Source organism: Panthera uncia (genome assembly GCF_023721935.1).
Source record: "Panthera uncia isolate 11264 chromosome B2 unlocalized genomic scaffold, Puncia_PCG_1.0 HiC_scaffold_24, whole genome shotgun sequence".
NCBI classification, from domain to species: Eukaryota; Metazoa; Chordata; class Mammalia; order Carnivora; family Felidae; genus Panthera; species Panthera uncia.
This window is the reverse complement of record NW_026057580.1, coordinates 45354218-45377116: the sequence shown is the minus strand read 5'-3', so window position 1 is coordinate 45377116 and position 22899 is coordinate 45354218. Positions and strand designations below refer to the sequence as shown.

Sequence of the window (22899 nt, the reverse complement as noted above, 5' to 3'; positions counted from 1 at the left end):
TCTCTCTCTCTCTCTTTCTCTCTCTGTCTCTCTGTCTCTCTCTACCCTTTCCCCACTTGCTCTCTGTCTCTGTCTCTGTCTCTCTCTCTCTCAAAAAAATAAATAAACATTTAGAAGAAAATTTAAAAAAAATAATAAGGGATGGTCTATTAATAGATCCTGAGTGTGGACTCTAGAGTGAGAGATACAGGAGGTCCAGCAAACTAGTATCCCCCAGGTCTGCCCTGCACCTACTTTCAGTACAAGGAAACACCCTACCTCTGCCCCCTACAATGCTCTCCACATCCTCAAGCTCTGTTCCATACTCTTCCATGGTGTCTCTCACATAGGTCCTTGGAACTCATATACAGAAGAGTTACTAAAAGGGTATCTTGTACTTTCTACAACTGGCCAGCCTTGGAGGCTGCAGGGCTCAAGTTCCATGGGGAAGATTTCCTGCCACTTATTCGTAAGAATGGCTTCAAGGAAAGCCAGTGAAAATACTGCCCCTCAGTGGCTACCCATTTTTTAAAACAGCATAGCCCTAATGAGTAACAACCAAAAATACTTTTATTTATTTAATGCAGTAAATATCAAAGAATTCTCACTAATTAGGCATGGGAAGTTTGCAGCCAGATGTGGTCTTTTTAAAAATTTATTTATTTGAGAGAGAGAAGTAAGTGAGTGTGGGAGAGGGGCAGGAGGAGAGTGAGAGACTCTCAAGCAGGCTCCACGTTCAGTATGGAGCCTGAGGTGGGGCTCAATCTCATGATCCTGGGATCATGATCTGAGCTGAAATCAAGAGTTGGATGCTCAACCGACTGAGCCACCCAGGTGCCTTTGGATGTTGTCTTAATTTAGTTTTTAGGAAAGAAACACATGCCGTATTGTTAAGGATGCCTTTCCAGCCTGTAGATGGCCTGGGTACCGCTCTGTGGGTTGTTATGCTCCCATGAAAAAGAGAAGACAGCAAGTTTCAACTTTCTCATTCAAATTCAGCTGCATAGGGAAAAACAATGCTTAATGGCACCTTTTAGATCAGTTACAAGAGTTTAAAGTCAACTTGTTCTTCTACAGCTTTGGTTACACTTGGGAAAATTAAAAACTACAAGGGCCAAACATCTTAAATTCTACCTTGATTAAGATTACAGTTAAAGCCAGAAGCCAGAAGCTTCAAAAACTGAAACACTGAAAGAATGAGAAGCTTTGAGATGTTGACTGGTCTGGCAATTAATACCATGTTATAAGTTATCATGAGGAAAGGAGAGAACACTGAAGAATATTGTGCTATAGGTTGAATGTCTGTGTCCCTCCAAAATTGCTGTGTTGAAATCTACTCCCTCTTGAGATGGTATTAGGAGGTGGGGCCTTTGGAAAAGGATACTTAACCTTAATGAATGGGAATATGCCCTTATAAAAGAGGTCCCAGGAAGATCCCTTGCTCCCTCCTTCATATGAGGACACAGTGAAAAGTTTGCCATCTATGATTTACCAAATCTATGCCATCTATGATTTACCAAATCTATGATTTACCAAATTTACTAAGTTTACCAAATCTGCTAGCACCTGGATCTTCAACTTCTCAGCCTTCAGAAACTGTAGGAAATAGATTTCTATTATTTACAAGCTTTCTATCCTATGATACTCTGCTATAGCAGCCTGAACAAACGAAGACAGTTTGCCACAAAATTTAGAATCATCAATAATTTTAGCATTTTAAATTGTTTTTGTTACATTCTAGATCTTGTCATTATGAAATTGATGATCTAGCTACTGTGCTCAAGAGAAGGCCTCCTGTGTCATCCTAACTTTTTGAAAATTACAAGAGTTTATTTTGAGAGGAAATTGAACCTTGTAATCATTTATTTCATTTATTTGTTTTAAGAATTTGTATTCCAGGATGCCAGAGTGGCTCAGTCAGGTAAGTGTCTGACTCCCGGTTTCAGCTCAAGCCATGATCTCACAGTTTGTGAGTTTGAGTCCTACGTAGTCAACACAGAGCCTGCTTGGGATTCTCTCTCCTTCTCTGCCCTTCCCCTGTTCGTGTGCGCTCTCTCTCTCTCTCTCTCTCTCTCACACACACACACACACACACACACACACACAAAATAAATAAACTTAAAAAAACCTTATATTCCTCATTTTCATCTTGTTTTAAGAAATGCAATTGGCTGGGGGGGAGCGGGGGGGGGGGGGGGGGGGGGGGGCGCCTGGGTGGCTCCGTTGGTTAAGTATCTGATTTCAGCTGAGGTCGTGATCTCACAGCTCTTGGGTTCGAGCCCCATGTCGGGTTCTGTGCTGACAGCTTGGAGCCTGGAACCTGCTTCAGATTCTGTGTTTCCCTCTCTCTGCCCCCCTCTCTCTCTGCCCCTAACCCACTCACATTCTGTCTCTGTCTCTCTCAAAAATAAATAAAACATTAAAAAAAATTTTTTTTAAATGCAATTGGGGGGTCGCCTGGATAGCTCAGTTGGTTAAGTGTCTGACTTCAGCTCAGGTCATAATCTGGCGGTTAGTGAGTTCGAGCCCCACACTGGGCTCTGTGCTGACAGCTTGGAGCCTGGAGTCTGCTTCAGATTCTGTGTCTCCCTCTCTCTCTGTCCCTCCCCCACTTGTGCTCTGTCTCAAAAATAAATAAAAATTTAAAAAAATAAAAAATAAAAGAAATACAACTGGGAGTTAATCTATTTGTTGCAACATTACTGAAATCCCCCAGCCAGAATAAAAAGACTGATCAGACTGTTCTTATTCCTGTTTTTTTTTTTTCTTCTTCTTACCATGGGATGTGTCATGTATTTTCTGTACCTGTGGAATATTCTGTACCCGAACAGACAGCCTCTAACTTGCAGTCCTCTGGCACCTGCACTGATTGTCATTACTACCATGACACTCCCCTGCTCACAAACCTTCACTGAATCCCCAGACTCTCTGCCTGATAGCTCAGACCCCCCACCCTTACATCAGCTGGTCATTCTGGTGTGCTCTCCCACCAGTCCCCTTGCTAACCCTATGGCCCAGCCACATGGCACCAAACGCACTCAGGACTGTCCCTCTCTTAGGCTTGTACTGTTCCTTCTTCCTGATGGGCCCTTCCATGCTTCTCTATCTGTCAAAGTCAAATACCTTCTTCACTGTCCAATGCAAATGTTACTGCCTCTAGGGAGACTGTCTGATCTTGCAATGAGAAGGAATCTATCCCTTCTCTGTGCTCCTGCTGTATTTCACTGACCTTTTCTTACAAGATGCATCCCTTCCTGCCTCGTGCCAGAACTATTTGTGTATGGCCCGTTTCTTCCTATGCACTGTGGTGCTGGATTATGTTCATCCTTGCATCTCCCAAAGGGCCTTGAAGTCATTAGACCCTCAATGAGCGCACTGAACAGCTGTATCTGCTGGTGGCCCAAAGCCCTGGTTCCCATGAAAAGCTTAGCCACCCCCAGTGTATAGCATTGTTGATAGTGGTAGACCTCTCGAACCCTTCCTCTGTGACCCAAGAGACAAATCAGGTCAGGAGGACAGACCCCTCCCACCTCCATTTGGAGAAGGAAAACATCTGTAATTCTCTGGGTTATTCCTCCAGAGATTTTTCAGATTTATCACAATGTTTTGCAAACGAAGTGCCTGCTGGTGTGCTGAGTCTTAGTATGTCCACCATTGTCTTCAGGTCCACCCTACTCACGAAAAGTGGTGGGCAGTTCAGCCTGTGGGCACCTGTACTTCTAGAAGTCATTTCCAGTGGTCCTTTAGAGATGTGTTAGGCTAAACAAAGACCTACTAAGAGTTAAACCTCTGTGACCACAACTACTGAGAAAATAATAATAACCACTAATATTTATGGAGCCATAGCCTGTGCTAAAAGCTTCATGTCATGTAACAAGGCCTAGAGGTGGCAACCCAACCTTTCTGTCTGTTTGTGGCAGTGCCTTTGGTGGCTTTAGTTGCTAGTTCTCACTTACCAGGAAGGTGTCAGTCTCTCTGGGGTAAGAAGAGTTTACTACATTAGAACAACCCTCAGTGCAGTCCTGGGCAAGCCATGGCTTCACTGATGGGAAATTAAAAGTGACTCCTGGAAAAGGGGGGTATAAATTGAATCTGATACATAAAATAGTCATATTTTCTACCTGTTGATAGTGGTAGACCTCTCAAAATGTCAGCACTTCTTCAGGAACCACTCACTATGTCTGCACTTTGCCAGCTAGTTCCTGTGGCCTTGGTCATTATCAGAAACCTTAAGCACTGACATTTCTTGCTATTAGCTTTTAGATGTACTATACCTATCCTTTAGTGAGTGCCATATTCAGGTAAATTGCAACTCAAAGTAAAATGTAATTTCCATTTTTATAAGGTCATGAGCAATTCTGCACTCAGGCCTAAAAGTACATCCCCACTCGGACAAGATGCACTTAGCCAAGGCTACAAAAGGAGGGTATTTGAGACATATGATATCTGGAGTTTGATAGTTTTTGGGGGGAAGTTCAAAACATTCAACATAAAAATGTGATCCAAGGCTTTTCTGTTGCTCTCTCTCTGGCAGATTTATGATAATGGGGCTATAATGCTTTCACAAGACAGCCAGAGTAAATGGCTCCTTAGCTGAGAAAGCAGGGGGAAATGGTTCTTTTATCTTCATTGTCCATAAAGGATCCAGGTAAGAGGGTTTTTTCCTTACACACACAATAGCGAATATTCCAGGAGGAAAATAATCCCCATTAAAGCTGTTTCTTGGGCCTAAAAGCTTTTAGGAAAGGTGATGTCAGCTTTATAATAGTCTTTTTCCCTCTGCAGTATACTTTACTAGCGTTCGCCAGTATCTGGTTCTCTTCTTCTGGGCACACAGATTACCCTTCTCAGCCTGGGCAGTCAGGGGGTGTGGCTAGTTCTGGCCAATGAGCTGGGAGAGGAAGGGATGTGTGCCACTTCCTGGCTGAAGAACAGAAGGGCAGGTGTGAGATCTCCACAGGTGCTCTCCCCGTTACAGTAACCCAGAAGGCTGAGTGTTGGAGACAGTGCAGACATAAGAGGAGAAGCTTCTGTCCACCCACGGCAAACATGTAGCTTGAGTAAGAAATAAACTTGTGTTGTGTCATACTAAGATTTGAGGAGTTGTTCGTTACTGTCTCATAAACTCATCTGGTTATTACACGATCCCTCTCTTCACAAAAGCCATTGAAAGGTCAGTGACTCCAGAATTGAAGTTCTTAGGCCAATATGATCCCAGTTTGAAGTCGTCAGGGGGAAGAAACTTGCCCATTTTATTGTAATGTCATTGGCTCAGTGTAGTGAATGGATCTCAACTCCTACCGTCGAACATTGTTAAGTGAAGGTCCAGCCAGGGATGGCAATTACATCTACTCTCTCGGCTAACTTGTGATCAATTCCTGTTGGATGCCTAAAATAGTGTTTTGAAAACAATTCTGAGGCTAAGTCTTGGCTATGCAGGTAGATAGCACCGCCGATTAGTGATGTCTGTTGTGGGCATGGCACAAGGAGTAGAGCCGCGGGTTGTGGTATCTGCCGTCTTTGTGTCTCTCTACTTTCACAGAGGCACATATTCTTTGCATGTGTCAGCAATAATGAGATCCTTCCCTGAAACACCTCCACGGAGAAAAAGATAGAATTAAGCAGTAGACTCAGCACTAGTACATTATGAGCTCGCAGACTTGATCAGGTACCTTTGTTGCTGTCGTTCTTGTTCTTGTTGTTTTTTATTTAGATTCAAGTTGGTTAACATACAGTGTAGTATTGGTTTCAGGAGTAGAATTTAGTGATTCAACACTCACATATAACATCCTGTGCCTTCCTTAATGTCCATCATCCATTTAGCCCATGCCCCCACCCACATCCCCTCCAGCAGCCCTCAGTTTGTTCTCTGTATTTAAGAGTCTCTTATGGTTTGCCTCCCTCTCTGTTTTTATCTTATTTTATTTTTCCTTTCCTTCCCCTATGTTCATCTGTTTTGTTTCTTAAATCCCACATATGAGTGAAATCACATGATATTTGTCTTCCTCTGACTGACTTATTTCACTTAGCATAATACACTCTAGTTCCATCCATGTTGTTGCAAATGGCAAGATGTCATTCTTTTTGATCGCCACGTAGTATTCCAATACATATATACACCACATCTTCTTTATTCATTCATCAGTTGATGGACATGTGGGTTCTTACCCTAAGTTGGCTATTGTTGACAGGCTGCTATAAACATTGGAGTGAATGTGCCCTTTCAAATCAGCATTTTTGTATCCTTTGGATAAGATCAGGTATCTTACCCAGAGTGACAGAGTCATATTCCAAAAGGATGCTGCCTGATACCTACTTGAGGAAATGACTGTTCTCTGTGACCAATTATCCAGAGAGCCTGCTATATAAAGCAGTCAGAATTCAGACATGTCAGTCCTTCCAACCCAACACCAAGATTCTCTACTTAGTCTCCTTTCTAAAATCATCTCACTGTTTGAGAGACATACTCAAAGTGAGGCTGGAGTGGAATATTGGCAAGTGCAAATAAAACGTGAATGCTTAGGGCCTGGATGTCCCATGGGAGGATGGGTTTCTTTTTCTTCCGCCTCCTACTGTTCACTTAGACTCCCAGCTCTCAGCAGGACCTCTACCAGCACCCCAGGGATGGAGTAAGAGTCACTGAGTACCACTGTGAATCCAGAAGTTCCATAGGCATTAGCTCATTTAATCTTTACAATAATGCTAGGAGACAGATACTATTTTATTTGTACAAATGAGGAACCTCAAGCAAAAAGAGGTTAAGAATTCAGCGCAAAGTCTCAGTAGGTAAATCTGGAACTGTTTGACTCTAAGGCCCATGCATAGCCCAGTATGTGCTAGAAGAAAGCAAATCTGATTGCTAGTATCTTTGGTTCAATAGAAGGAAGAGATTAAAAATTACAGATATGAGATCATTTAATGTAGTGGTTAGTAACAGGAGCTTCAGAGTCAAAGAGGCTTTAGTTTGAGGCCAGGGCCAAGAGTTGTTTTTACCTGTGAGACCTCAGACAAATGATCCATTTCTCTCATCTGTACAGTTGGAACACTTACAGGATTTACTTCATCTTCCTGTGAGGACTTAGTGAAATTATACATATAAAGTGATTAGTAGACCCCAGCATATGGTAAACATTAAAAAAAAAAAGCTCTTATTATTTTCAATGATTTATCATTCTTTCCTCCATGCCTAATTATCACACAGGCAAGCTTAAATTGGTTGTTTTATATTAAAGTTGACTGGGTGGAAAAAATAATGTCTCCTTTAGAGAAGATTTCTGCCAGATAAACGTCAAAATTACTAAGATCTAAAAGCCTTTTTAACTGATCAATTTAGAGATTTTTGCCCCATGTCTGCTTCTTTCAGTTTTCTATTATGATATACTGCAACCAAATGCCAGATATTATACTACCTCAGACTCAAAAAAGCATTTCAAATGTGGCCCTGAGGGCTGATCCATTATTTTATTAAAGGAAAAGTAGGTTAGACTTTCTCCTTAACCTCATTAAAAGCATAGAGTTACAATGACCCTTGTTCTTTGATTGAGATTATTCAGAACCACCATCAAAAGAAAAACCATGTAGCAATAGGACTGAACTGCCAACTGAAAGATTGGAAATCCAAGTCTCAGCTACCCAGGGTCACCACGACATATTAAGGAAATGTATCAGCCAGGACTCCAAAGAAAGAAAAACAACAGGCGCGTGCACGTGTGTGTGTGTGTGTGTGTGTGTGTGTGTGTGGCTAACTACTGAGAGAGAGAGAGATGTATTCTGTCTGTCTGCCGATCCAACTACTGAGAGAGAGACCGATTTATTTTAAGGAATTGTTCATGTGACTGTGGTTCATGTGACTGTGACTTTAGCAAGTCTAAAATGTGAAGGGTAGGCTGACAGGCTGGAGCCCCAGGGAAGTTACAGTTTGAGTCAGAAGGCAGCCTTCTGCCAGAATTTCTTTCTGCTTGAAGGAGGTCATTCTCTTTCAAGGAAGGCCTTCCAATAATTCGATGAAGCCACTAATTTTATGGAGGATGATCTGCTTTGCTCAGAGTTTATGGACTTAAATGTTAACTCATTTAAAAAAATGGGATAAAATGTTATCTCATTAAACACACACCACTTAGAATAACATTTGACCAAATATCTAGGTATCATGGCCTTGACACATAAAATTAATCATTACATGAAGTCACGTTTTATTCAGGGTTAGGGTGTTCTCAACCATAAAGATCACCTGCATCCTATATTAAACAAACACATCCCAATAGTCCTTCAAAAATCTATCTGTCCCTCTGAAGAAAAGGAAGATAATAGCGTTGTTATTCCCTGACCACTCTATGAGATGTTCCCTAATCTGAATTAATCCTCAGCTTTTCTTACTACTGTTGCAACCTGCACTATATCTTCAAATTCCTTGGACCAATATAATAGAAGCAAAGGCATGTACAGATTTTTATAAGGACATGGAAGAAAGCAAAGATCCAGGTCTTTTTATTTAATTTTTTTAAGTAGGCTTCATGCCCAACACAGAGCCCAACATGGAGCCTGAACTCACGACCCTGAGATCAAGATCCAAGCTAAGATCAAGAGTCAGACTCTTAACCAACTGAGCCACCCTCGCACCCCAAAGGTCCATGTCTTTTTAGTGGCTTTTTAATGGCTGTTAAAGAGATTTTCAACCATATGTCTCCATATGCTTCAATAAAATGGTATTTTCCTTTCATTTAAAAACTGTTTAATTTTTTTCTACACCTTAATGTCTGAAAATAGCTAAGTGAAGGGCAGAACTGTTCTCTCTAGCCAGGCATTTGTTACAGTGCAAGTGCAGGCGGAAGAGTGAACAGACGCTGGAGAGTGTGTAACGAAATAGAACAATGAGAATCCTGTTACCAGGCTATGAGGATGAAGTGAGCTACCAAATGTGAAATGTTCAGACTTGTGCCAAATTTCTTCGATTTATTCTCCCAGGTGGCTCTCCATCATTCCCCATGCTGCTCTGTGCTCTGTGCCCTAGAAAGCTGACCTCTGATGGAGACTGGCTGCTGGTTGTGCTACTGTGATCATCCAATGGAGATCTGGTGCGACGTGGGAAGGAGAGAGGAAAATAGGGTCTTGGTATTTAATTTGAGGCTCCCTCCCTGAGAGGTCACATGGGCTAGTTGTGTCCCTCAACTCAAAGTCACGGCTCCTTTTGGCCACAGGACTCCTGGGTCCCCTTCAGATCTAGGGTGGAAACTACTCCTCAGTGTTGCTAGCCTGGAGGGAGGTCCTGTAATATCCTGTAGGGTTATCCTCCCATCTGGCCACAACCTGTGGATAGTCCCTTCATCAAAAGCACATCTAATTACCTAATTTGAGTGTGCTATTTCTGCTGGCTGGGACTAACTAAAAAGGGATTCAACATGTTATTTTTCCTTTTGTTTGAAGAGTTGGGACAACAAAAATCCTCTAAAACATTTCTGAGTTTTTTGCAATCTATAACTGAGAAAATACCTTCTGATGTTACTCAGTGTTCTTTAACCACCGTGTCATAATTTCCTCCATAAATCCAAAGCCCAACTCAAATGTTCTTTATCCTGCCATGAGAATTACATAGTCCTTAGGGTTTCTCTTTTTATCCTAGTTTCAAGGAAGCTCAGTGTTGAACTCTGTTTATTGTCAATAATTAATTCATTTAAGTACCCCGTAATAACTATTTCTGTGCTCCATGATACGCTTTTAAAACGGGTTTTCATCTGATTTTGCTGTTTTCTTTTTCTTTCTTTCTTTCTTTCTTTCTTTCTTTCTTTCTTTCTTTTTCACTGTTTTTGGTCTCGCAAGACATCTAAATTCTTTTGGGAGTAAGGAGAAAATACATCCTAATTAGTAAATATTTCAAAATAAAAATCAGGCCTGGAAGCAGCTTTAAGGCTTTAAGAAAGGACCATGAAACCTAGGTTCACAAGGGTCCACTTGAAAACCGCAGAGGCAGGAGGCAAAGTGCCAGGAGGAAGATGGGTCTCACCCAAAGGCAACTGAGTTCAGGCAGCAAATCCACAACTAGCCTCTTTTTTTCCACCACTGGAAGCAACCCCAGCCCCAGATATCACATCCATCTATTTAGTTCCCCATGGGGCTTAGTGACATTTAGGAATGGCCCAAACTTACTCTTGGTGTGGAGCTCCCGTCTTGGTCAGCAAAGTCAGCACAAAAAACATGAAAATCACGAAGACAGCAAGACCAACCCAAAATCCAATCACAATGGAATCTGTAAACAGTTAATACTGGGATTAGTATTTCACAGCAGCTTAAAACTTGACCATTTGAGGAAACTGAGCTTTCTGGTACATGAAATAAGAGAGGAAGTCAACAATCTGATAAGACAATCTTGACCCATTAGTCAACTGGGGACAAATAAGATACAGAGAATGAGGGAGAGGGAAGAGTCCACATGCCCCTGGGTTTCCGTCTCAGATAACACTAAGAGACTTTGGCCTTACTGACTCTTGGTTTCCATATCTTAGTGAAGGAATCCAGGCCAGAAGGTAAACCATCTAGGTCCTTATGATTCCACTAAAGTGTCCTGAGTTAGAAAATATTGTTTTTAGCAGAGACTGCAATATGAAATTTAAAATGAATTCTGATTCAAACCAACCCATTTTGTATTTTCACTTACATTCATGTTGGAATAATTCAAGTCCTTATTACTTCTTGAGGAGAACATACGAATTGCCTCCCAATTGCTCTCCCTGTCTTCTACTTTTCCTTCTGCCTCATCTCTGTAAGAATCTACTTTACGACAGCTCTGATAATATTTCCCTTTTATAAAAAACTCTTTGGCAAAAATGGATCTGACCTTTTCCAAATTAAAAGAGATTCCATGTATAGAGCACTTTATGTGGTATCTGACATCTGAGAAAAAGGTACCCCATATTTGTCAGCTATTATTGTTAAAATTATCATCAATTTTTTCATTTACCCCTACTTTAAACCCCATGTTTCCAATTAGACTAGGGAACATTGTGTCCCTGTATTTACCTTAACTCTTAGCCATAACTTCTGAAGACACACACCTTTTCAGGAGCTCTTACCATCACCTGGCTGGAACAACTTTCCCCAACATTAGAGCTAATGAAAGTGTATCCAGCCTTTAAGGCCCATTCCTTACATCATCCCCTTCACAAAGTCTGGACTAACTTCCCTAACTGATGTGTTTTCTCCCTCCTTTGAACCCTGTGACATTTGTGCTTCTATACAGTGGGCCCTTGCTTGATTCTATCTTGGGAAATAGTCACAAGTATATTTGGGACAAGGATAAGACTGGATTGTCTACACAAACCGACATACACATAATGGAGTCTCAAATCTGGGGGAAGCACCAGAGTTAAGTTATTTTTCATTTTCTGATCTATTCTAAGAAGTTTACCTATGTGAGATTATGGTAAGGATGCTTAGAAATATTTTTTTAAATAAATGATTGAGGGGGGTGCCTGAGTGGCTCAGTGGGTTAAGCGTCTGATATTGGCGCAGGTCATGATCTCACAGTCTGTGAGTTTGAGTCCCACGTTGGGCTCTGTGCTGACAATCAGAGCCTGGAGCCTGCTTTGGATTCTGTGTCACCTTCTCTCTCTGCCCCTCCACTGCTCGCACTCTGTCTGTCTGTCTCTCTCAAAAATAAACAAAAAATTTTTTAAATAAATGGTTGGCACTTATACATTAAATGTGTTTAAATGTAAACCATCATTCTAATTAAATTATGTGGGGGCGCCTGGGTGGCTCAGTCAGTTAAGCGTCCGACTTCGGCTCAGGTCATGATCTCGCAGTTCGTGAGTTTGAGCCCCACATCGGGCTCTGTGCTGACAGCTCAGAGCCTGGAGCCTGCTTCAGATTCTGTGTGTCCCTCTTTCTCTGGCCCTTCCCCTCTCGAGCTCTGTCTCTCTCTCTCTCTCTCTCTCTCTCTCAAAAATAAATAAACATTAAAAAAACTAATTAAATTATGTGTGTATAACCCTTTTTCTAAAGTGAAGAAATCAGATTAGCAATTTACTCCGAATAAATCATATTTCATTCCATGTATAGGATTGCTGAGAGGTTAACTTTTGTTCAACAATGTTTATTCAACACTCTGGATACAAAACTAATATAATCTTTCCTTGAATTAAGAGTGCCAAAGAAATAGAAATTGTAGACTTTGCCTTATAATATAGTGGAAATGAAGTCTAAAAAAGACAAAAGGACAAGTACCAAAAAATACATGTATGCAAGTACAACCAAATGCAACAATAATGTATCAATTGTGGGGGCACAGCCTATGAAGCACCACTGTACAGGTAATGACAGTTCAGCATGCTGTACCTCATCAATTGCCTGGATACCAAAGGCAAATTCTAAAAGGTCACACCAGAGTTATGTTGAAATTCTCAGTTAAGAGTTTAACCTAGTCATGCTGATTCACATTGGAAGGTGTTCTCATTAGGACAGCTTTCACATTGGAAACAATGGCTGGATCCCCATCAGTAAGTACTTCACTTCTCTAGTCCAGGGTGGGCAGAGGTGGAGGAGGAGTGCCTTCAACCCAGCCTAGTTCCTTCTCTCTGCCCTTCTAGTGCCCCAGTGAGTTGATCAAAAAGCAGCAATAATGTGGGACGTGAGAAGGTCATGGCCCTCCCTTGAAGTCCTGAGGGAGCAGACTAGGGAGGAGCAGGGCTGTGGCTGGAAATTGAGAATCCTAGTGATCCAACAGCATTTCCAAACACTTCCTTAATAACATGTCATCTACATTTCCTATCACAATATGCTTTAAATGGTTCTGTTTATTCACATTCCCCTTCAAATGGAATTTTGCTTCCTCTAATTATTCCTATTAATTTTCCTTTACCTTGTTCTCTGTCACATGACTTGACCCTACAGTACTTTCTTACCCTGAGCCCCTTTCAGAGGACATCAGAGATCCCCATATCATTCTAGGAATATCCAAACTCTCTTATGGTTTTATTTATATGCCAAGTTTCATGGGCATGGGCATGGCAGGGAAAACAGGGCCTCTGGCCTTCTCCAAAGCACCCTTTCCTAAAAAGGATTCAAAATAAAGGTTTATATAGAGTAAAGCTCCAATGCAGCCAGTTGGTTAAAGAAGCCAAGAGAAGCCTTCCAAAGGTGTTTTCAACAGAGCCTAGCAGTCACTTTTGTCCTGTCTAGAACCAGAACTATTTAAAGATCATTACAGTAAAAGGGTAGAGAAAATTGCCAAGGAAAATTCTAAATGGAATGTGTCATAATATAATAACTTCCCTTCAACCTGACCATTAATGAATGGAATGAAACAGAGCTGAAGGCTGATGATGACATGTTTTTCACTGGTGTGATCATTTTTCTCCATGATTATCTTTTCTACTCCCGGGTAGGACTAGAACAACTACCCCATCCCAATACCCTCCTCCCACCACCTAAGAATAAACTGTGACCTTTCCAACTCATGGTTGTATGAAAAACAAGGATTCATACTTAACTTGAAAGAGAGGGTTCAGGATATGAGAGCCAGCACTGTCCTCACGCTGCTTCTGGCTTTAATGCATTAGGGTCAATTTTCTGTTGGGAATTCCTGGAAAGGAGTCCACAGTGGTGTTCCACAACTTGCTTTGTGCTCCCAATGACAAGTTGTGGCCTAAGCATTCACAAGCTCTAGCTCTGCTTCTCATCTTGATGACCTGGCTTCTTGCTAACTCATCCATGCATGTGGCTGGCATTATCTGCAAGCTGGCATTGAAAAAAAGCATGGAATATGGCCTCCACTGATGGCTCAGAATAAGAGGATGCTCCTTCAGTTGTTGCTCAACACAACAGCTCAAATGGTCCACTTAAATGGGTCCTAGGAGCCTACTGACTCATAGGCTTTGTTTCTGTCTTACCTATCCAGGGCCTTCCTAAATGTCCTATTTTTCTCCTTCCCTTTATAGCAAAATTCTTAAGAGATTTGTCTGTACATACAATTTCCAGTTCTTCTCCTCTCTTTTTTTTTCTTGAACCAATTCCATCAGCCTTTCACTCCCACCCACTCCGCTAAGACTGCTTTAAAATCATTGCCAATAACTTCTACGTTATAAATCCAACAGTCAAATCACAGCCTTCAATTTACTTGACCTAGAAGCATCATTTGACACAAACCACCGTCTCATCCTTGAAGCTCTTTCTTTCTTTTCTTTTCTCTTCTTTTCTTTTGAGAGATGGAGAGCAAGTGGGGAGGGGCAGAGAGAGAGGAAGACAGAATCCCAAGCAGGCTCTGCACCATCAGTACAGAGCCCAATGTGGGGTTTGATCCCACGAACCATGAGATCATGACCCAAGCTGAAACCAAGAGTTAGATGCTTAACCAATTGAGACACCCAGGTGCCCCCCACTTGAAACTTTTTTAAAAAAAATTTTAAATGTTTATTTATTTGTGAGAGAGAGACAGAGTGTGAGTGGGGGAGGAGCAGAAAGAGAGGGAAACACAGAATCCAAAGCAGGCTCTAGTCTCTGAGCTGTCAGCACAGAGCCCGAAGCAGGGCCAGAACTCACAAATCACGAGATCATGACCTGAGCCTGAGCTGAAGTCAGACGCTTACCGACTGAGCCACCCAGGCGCCCCTCTTGAAACTCTTTCTTAATTTGGCTTTCAGGAAACACACCTGCCCTGTTTTCTTCCTACCTTTCTGTATGTTCCATTTAGCCTCCTCTGCTATTTTCCTCCCAACATCTCCAACTTTCAAATGTTAGCATGCCACAGGGCTCATTCCTTATACCTCTTCAGTTTTCTATCTATACTCATTCATCCAGCCTCTTAACTCTGAGTACCATTTATATGCTGTGACTCTCAAATTCATACCTTCATAGCACCTCCCCCACCATCTCCTATTGGATGTCTGACAGGTCTCAATTTAACAAGTCCAAAGCTGAGCTCCTCATGTCCCTACTTCTCCCACATCTTCTCCATCTCAATTAACAGCAATTCATCCTGCCAATTAGATCACAAAACCTCAAACCAACCTTGGCTCTTCACTTTTTATTTTGCTCAATGGCCAGTCCATTGACAAATCCTATCAGATCTATCTTTAAGAAATATCCACAATTTATGCATCTCTCACCACTCCACTGTCCCCACCATGGCCCAGCCACCATCAACAGCTGGACTATTGAAATAGCTCCCCTGAATGGCATTCTGCTTCCAGTCTCATCCTCTTCCTTCCCCAGCTTCAGAGTGTTCTTATTAAAACCTAAGACAGATTCTACTCCTCTTCTCCAAATTGCACCTCAGAAAAAGCCTAAGTCCTTAGCATGACATCAGAGGCTCTTCTACCTCTTTCCTCTTCTCTGTTGCCTGACTTCTCTTGCTGCTCTGCCTCTTAATCACTCCCCTGGTACCATGCTGGTCTCCTTGTTGTTCCTCGCATGTTCCATTTCATTCTTGCTATGGAGAATTTTCTGGAATGCTCTTCCCCAGATACCTTATAATTCAACCTCTCACTCCCTTCAGGTCTTTTCTCAAATTTCTCCTTCTCAATAAGGCCTTCCATGGCTGGTCTACATATAATTGCACCTCCATACCCGACATCTCCTTTCTCTAATTTATTATTTTTTTCTATCACCATCTGGCATGGTTTGTTTATGTCACTTATTTATTACCTGTCTCTCTCACTAGACAGCAAGATCTATAAGATGAGGTATTTTTGTCTTTTCTGTTCACGGTTGTATCTCTAATGCTTAAAACAGTGCTGCATATAACCAGTGCTCAATAAATATTTGCTGAAAGAAAGAGTAAATGAGTGAATGTCCATTCTGCTGGTACCAAATATATGTCAGACATAGGTCCACTTCTCATACATTTCAAGGTTTAATACCAGATGCAAAACTGAGGGCAAAAGGAGAATTCACAATAACCATCAGAGATTGTCTCTCAGATGAAAGACCCTTTGAAGGTAGGAATCTTTATTTCAGCAGGCAGAAGAACCTAGTCTAACTAAAGATGGAGCTACTATTGCAGAGTATGATCCGTTACAGGTATCGTCACAGTCATTCATATCCTTAATCAATGCTTTCCCTTGAAAGGTCTTGCTTCCATTTTTCTGAAACTGTACCTAAATGGCTTTGAATTTTGCTCTGCAAAAGAAGGAGACACACTTGAAGGTCAGAATCACGGCATATTAAAATGGAAGAGAGTATACCAAAATACACAGGATGATAGGTGGCTTAATCTTGTCTATTTTCCTGTATGGCTGTGTTTTTTGTTTGTCTCTTATTCTTCTCTAGGTGTCTCAGATATTGTCAGGTTGCTGAAGCTAAAGACCCCCACTTTGATCAGATCTCTCATATCAGAACAGTAAGAACTCACCCAGGCATTGTGGTTTTTTCCTGATGTGAATGTTAAAACTAACAAAAGCACTTCTTATTAATAGTATAGTAGGTAAAGTAAGTATGTAATGTGTCACACTTCTGACTACATTGTGCAAGAATTCCTGCCAGCTATAATCATTTTTAGAATGTAATACCCTCAAAAAAGATTTTCAATTGTCTCTAGAAATGTACCAACCAAAATAATAGCAGCAGGCCTGTCTTCTTGGCCCCTTAAACTAAGGAAAAGAGATAGGAGAAAACAGACAGAAAAATACAATTTGTGCCACCAGGCTGTAAAAGCATATATTGTAGGGAAATATATGGCAGTTTGCCCCGTCATTTTGATTTCCACTAAAATTCTTAACAAACAAATAGCCTTACCTAAAGATTGTCCCAGAAAAGTAATAGATTAAAGAATTAAAATAAATGCAGGAGGATGATTTCATACCCTTACAGCAACAGCCTTCCACCAGGTAATCAATGACAGCATATCCTAATGGATTTCATGCACTTTTTGAAATTTCCACAAAGAAATACTGAGTAGACAGCAAAAAAGGAAGGAGTGAAAGCATTTAATTATCACTATTCACTTTAGGGATGAAGGATATATGGTTCAGTTAACGACTTTTCAAGGAACAAATACAGAAAGGCCTTGATTGAGTAAATGAGTCACTCTGAAGCTCTTTGCAGCCCCACTGGTGGAGACAGGAATGTGGGAGCCAGGGATCACTGCCCCCTAATTGCCCTACTGGAAGCCCTGCCACAGCCACCAGCCACCAGTGGCTTTCAGGCCCCAGGGACTCACTCATGAAGCCTGGGGTCTTGTACTCCTTCCTGCAGCAGGGGAGTGTGGACATGGGCTAGGTCAGCTGGAGGGGGCAGCTGACCAGGACAGAGATTTAGGAGGCTCCTGAGCTCCCCTCCTTCCATGAACACACTGAATATACAGCTACATATGGAGGTGTTCCCTCTGAAAGACATCTGGAAACTAAGCCACTCCTACACCTGTGGCAAATGAGGAAAATACATACATGAAAATGGGTAGAAAAGGCTGAAACACAATCTTGCCATAACCCCCCCCCACACACACACACACACACATACACACACAGCTACACACAGTTGGAAGGAAACCCCCAACTTCCAGCTTCTCCCTAAGAAGGGAAGAGTTTGGACAGGATATCTAGAGCCCCACTTTTAAGGCTCCTGCTACAGAAATGCACCCCTAAAATGTCTAGCTCTGACAGCCAACAGGGCTGACATCCATGAGAACCCACAGACTACATACACCAAACAAAGAAGCAGTAATTCCTGGGTTTGCAAGCCTTCACCACAGCCACCTCCCCTAGGCTCAGTGCAGAGGAAGCAGACAAAAACACCCATTTCCTATACTTTCCCTGAAAGGGGTTTATCTGCATACTTTAAAAGATGTTGCCTCAGGGCCAAGCTTCTAATTTAGCACACATCTAGTGGCCATCTTCTCCAGAGGGCAAGGAAGCTGGCAAACACCTCCCCTGCCTTCTCCCTCCAGCCTGCTCCAGTAATAAAACCAAGTCACTAGTATCTCCCTGGAAAGAGCTTGTATACAAGTCTGACATCCTAGCTTTTGTGGCTACAGCCCGAGGCACAGGTCCCCAGTCACCTGGCTCTGATACCAATGGTGTCCACATTCAGGAGTCCCACAGGACTATAGTGAACAAAGAAGCAGTTCTTAACAAGCACAGGAGCACTTTTGCAGCTATGCACTTGGTCCAGAAGAGAGGAAACAGGCAAAAACTGAAAGAGGACTTTCACTACGTCCATTTTGACCTCCAACTTTCTAATTAATTAAGTATTTCTTTCCAGCTTTTCTCTTAATTCAGGCAAAAGATCCTGGGGCAAAGCGTCCCCTGATGGAAACCGAAACTACCCCATTCTGCAATAAGGACTTCCCTGAGCCAGCAAGAGCCTGCTCCAAACCAATGATAACCTGACTCTACTGCCCACATTTGTCCCCCATTTTTCTTATATAAACCTGGAAGTATTTTCAGCACTTTGGAGACAGTCTTTGAGATGCTAGTCAGCTGTCTTCCTGATGATGGCCTCACTGATATAACTGCTTTCTTGTTTTACTATCACTCATTTCTCTGCCTTTGGATTTTGTCAGCTGCAAGTGGCCAAACCTGGTCTACTCAGGCCCCCCCAGAGCCAGGTGCTCTTACACCCCTGCGTCCCTGTTACAAAACTTCTATCTCCCAATTTCTCCCTGGGAGGGGTTTAATTGCATACTTTCCCAGCTGCTGCCTAAGGATCTGGCTCCTAATCAGGCTACATGTAGGTGCTGATCACGATTTTTCCCTTGAGGACACAGGCAAGTCTTGACATGCCCTCAACTACTAGGAGCCTAAGAACAAAGAAGTTTGCTTTGACAATCATAAACGTTTGAGAGGCAACTAGGAGCTTAGTTGATCTCCCACCCAAGACCATTCACAACTGGGGTAGGTAGCTGTTTTATCTAATGCACAGAAACAAGCCCAGAGAGTCAAGAAAAATGAAGAAAAAGAATATGTTCCAAACTAATGAACAAGATGAATGTCCAAAAACAGATCTTAATGAAATGGAAATAAGAGATTTACCCAATAGAGAGTTCAAAACAATGGTCATGAACATTGGGGGCAGGCTCCATGACATTGGTCAGGGCAATGATTTTTTAGGATTTGATACCAAAAGCGAAGGCAACAAAGGCAAAATTAAATAAGTGGGACTACATCAAACTAAAAAGCTTCTGCACAGCAAAGGAAATCACCAACAAAAGGAAAAGGTAATCTATGGAATGGGAGAAAATATTTGCAAACCAAATATCTGATAAGGGGTTAATATCTAAAATATATAAGGAACCCATACAATTCAATGCCAAAAAGCAACCCAATTAAAAAGTGGGCAAAGGACCTGAATATATATTTTCCGAAGACATCCAAATGGCCAATAGGTACATGAAAATGTGCTCAACATCACTAATCATCAGGGAAATGCAAATCAAAACCTCAATGAGATACTGCCTTATCCCTGTTTGAATGTCTATTATCAAAAAAGACAAGAGATAACCAGTGTTGGTGAAGGTGTGGAGAAAAGGGAACACTTGCACACTCTTGGTGGAAATGTAAACTGGTACGGCCACTATGATAAATAGTATGGAGTTTCCTCAAAAAATTAAAAATAAAACTACCTATGATTCAGACTTCTCACTTCCAGATATATATCCAAAGGAAATGAAACCATTATCTTGAAGAGATATCTACATTCCCATGTTCACTGCAGCATTATTCACAATAGTCAAAATATAGAAAAAACCTAAGTGTCCATCACTTACATAGGTGCACACACACACACACACACACACACACACACACTAAAATATTAGTTGTCCTTCAGAAGAAGGAAATCTTGGGGCACCTGGGTAGCTCAGTCAGTTAAGCATCCCAGTTCACTCTCAGGTCATGATCTTGTGGTTCATGAGTTTGAGCCCTGCTCAGGCTGTGTGCTGACAGCTCAGAGCCTGGAGTCTGCTTTGGATTCTGTGTCTCCTTCTCTCTCTGCCCCTCCCCCACTCACGCTCTGTCTCTCTGTCTGTCTCTCTCAAAAATAAATAAACATTAAAAAAAAAGAAAGAAAGAAAGAAAGAAAGAAAGAAAGAAAGAAAGAAAGAAACAGAGTAGAAAAGTGGTTGCCAGGAGCTTGGTGTGGAGGAAACAGGGAGAAGCTGATAAAAGGTTATAAACTTTCAGTTATAAAAGGGATAAGGTCTGAGGATCTAACATATAACAAGATCAGTATAGTTGACAACATGTATTGCATAATTAAAATTTGTAACAGAGTAGAACTTAAATGTTCTCACCAAAAAATAAATAAATAAAAAGGGAAATATCTGAGGTGACGAGTGTGTCAATTAACTTGATGGATGGAATCCGTTCACAATGTGTGTGTGTACACTAAATCATCATTTGGTACCTTTTAAATATATTATAATTGTATTTGTCAAGTATACCTCAATAAAGCTGAAAGAACAAGTAAAAAGCCTTCCTTGCAAGGGAGGATCAGGTGAAAGTGAAGGATCATGAACACCAAGACAGGTCAGAATAGCAGCATCCAGGAAATCCTAACAGAGCAAAAGCATTCCCTTTACCACATTTGCATCTCCATTTCTAGTCTTTCTTACAGCTCCTAATGTGCCCCATGAAACTGAACTGGTTAAGAACCTAAAATTTTTATAGTGCTATGGATATTCATTCTGAAACAACCTAACATCTCTGGAATATTTAGGGAGTCACCACAACAAGACCCGGGAGTTGGCAGCAGTTCTTAGCCAACAAAGAAGCTTTGTGTTGGCCAGTCAGCATGCAGTATGACTGGAGTTGGACAGTAACCTTCCACAGAATTGTATTTCCTTGCTCTGTGCTGGCTCATTAATCGCTCCAATCACATGAAGCACAATTCATGCCTATCACACAGAGTTAGGAATTGTCACAGGCGATTCTAGTCTGTCCTTATGAACACACACACAGAATGCTCTCTGCAGCCTCAGAAAACCAGCAGAGATGAAAGGATGCTATTGACCATGTGTTAGAAAAGAAGGTTCTTCAAAATAGTTCCAGACTACTTTTCGATGGCCCAAATGTTCACACAGTTTGGGAGAGCTGGAAACATTAATACTTTGAAAAGAATCTCAATTTGTAGGTGAAAGCAGGCAAAAACCTCTTTGACCTCGGCCACAGCAATTTCTTACTCAACACATCTCCAGTAGCAAGGGAAACAATAGCAAAAATGAACTACTGGGACCTCATCAAAATAAAAAGCTTATGCTCAGCAAAGGAAACAATCAGCAAAACTAAAAGGCAACCTATGGAATGGGAGAAGATATTTGCAAATGACATACCAGATAAAGGGGTAGGATCCAAAAGCTATAAAGAACTTATCAAACTCAACACGTAAAAAACAAATAATCCAATGAAGAAATGGGAAAAATACATGAATTGACACTTCTCCAAAGAAGACATCCAGATGGCCAGCCAACACATGAAAAAATGCTCAACATCACTCATCATCAGGGAAACACAAATCAAAACCACAATGAGATACTACCTCACACCTGTCAGAGTGGCTAAAATGAACAAATCAGGAGACTATAGATGCTGGTGAGGATGTGGAGAAATGGGAACCCTCTTGCACTGTTAGTGGGGAATGCAAACTGGTGCAGCCACTCTGGAAAACAGTATGGAGGCTCCTCAAAAAATTAAAAATAGAACTACCCTATGACCCAGCAATTGCACTACTAGATATTTATCCAAGGGATACAGGTATGCTGTTTCAAAGGGGCACGTGCACCCCAATGTTTATAGCAGCACTATGCACAATAGCCAAAGTATGGAGAGAGCCCAAATGTCCATCGATGGATGAATGGATAAAGATGTGATACACACACACCCACACACGCGCGCGCACACACACACACACACACACACACACACACACACACACTGGAGTATTATTAGGCAATCAAAAAGAATGAAATCTTGCCGTTTGCAACTATGTGGATGGAACTAGAGGGTATTATGCTAAGTGAAATTAGTCAGAGAAAGACAAATATCACATGACTTCACTCATATAAGGACTTTAAGACAAAACAGAGGAACATAAAGGAAGGGAAGCAAAAAGAATATAAACACAGGGAGGGGGACAAAACGTAAAAGGCTCTTAAATATAGAGAACAAACAGGGTTGCTGGAGGGGTTTCAGGAGTGGGCAGGATGGTCTAAATGCATAAGGGGCATTGAGGAATCTACTCCTGAAATTATTGTTGCACCATATGCTAACTAACTTGAATGTAAATTAAACAATAAATAAAATAAAATAAAATAAAATATAAAATAAAATAGAATAGAATCTCAGTTTGAGAATGACACTGATTCATGTTCCTCCATTAAGGGAATCTTTCAAGTTCTTTGTCCCTCATGTAATACCATCTCTGAGCAACCAGGCTGTTTGGAAGGGGGTGCTTTCTGGGGTTTGGGGGAACAGAGTTGTGTAAAAAGAATGTTCAGGAAAATTCATCACTGGGAACTTCACAAGTTAAGACAAATACATTATGTTTACAATGGGGAATTGTATAAGACTTACATTTATGAGCCTTCAGTCCTTCAAAGGAAACTGGTCCAATCTCATAATATTCATATTCCCAGGTGTAATCAGAATTAGATGCAGATTGCTGGGATGTTCTGTTAGAAATTAACCTCTGGGCAGACATCTCTACCCTGCAAAAATGGAGAAAGGCAAGTGTAGAACCTGTTAATTCATCCTCAACTGCACAGTTACTCTCATTGCTCTTGACCTACATTCAAAAGTTCAGAAAGGGGGGCGCCTGGGTGGCTCAGTCGGTTGAGCCTCCGACTTCAGCTCAGGTCACGATCTCACGGTCCGTGAGTTCGAGCCCCGCATCGGGCTCTGGGCTGATGGCTCAGAGCCTGGAGCCTGCTTCTGATTCTGCTTCTCCCTCTCTCTCTGCCCCTCCCCCATTCATGCTCTGTCTCTCTCTGTCTCCAAA

The 22899-nt window shown here is 41.6% G+C and overlaps 1 protein-coding gene across 1 annotated transcript in view; it reads right to left on the bottom strand.

The window, feature by feature from the left end:
- MRAP2 (melanocortin 2 receptor accessory protein 2) overlaps positions 1–22602 on the bottom strand; it is a 30982-nt gene extending 8380 nt beyond the window's left edge. The window contains exons 1-2 of the mRNA XM_049653966.1: positions 22476–22602; positions 10123–10222 (exon numbers count right to left, since the gene is read on the bottom strand). Of these exons, the coding sequence (XP_049509923.1) occupies positions 10123–10222; positions 22476–22602 (227 nt within the window). The remainder of the gene's footprint in view (positions 1–10122; positions 10223–22475) is intronic.
- Between the last annotated feature and the right edge of the window lie 297 nt (positions 22603–22899).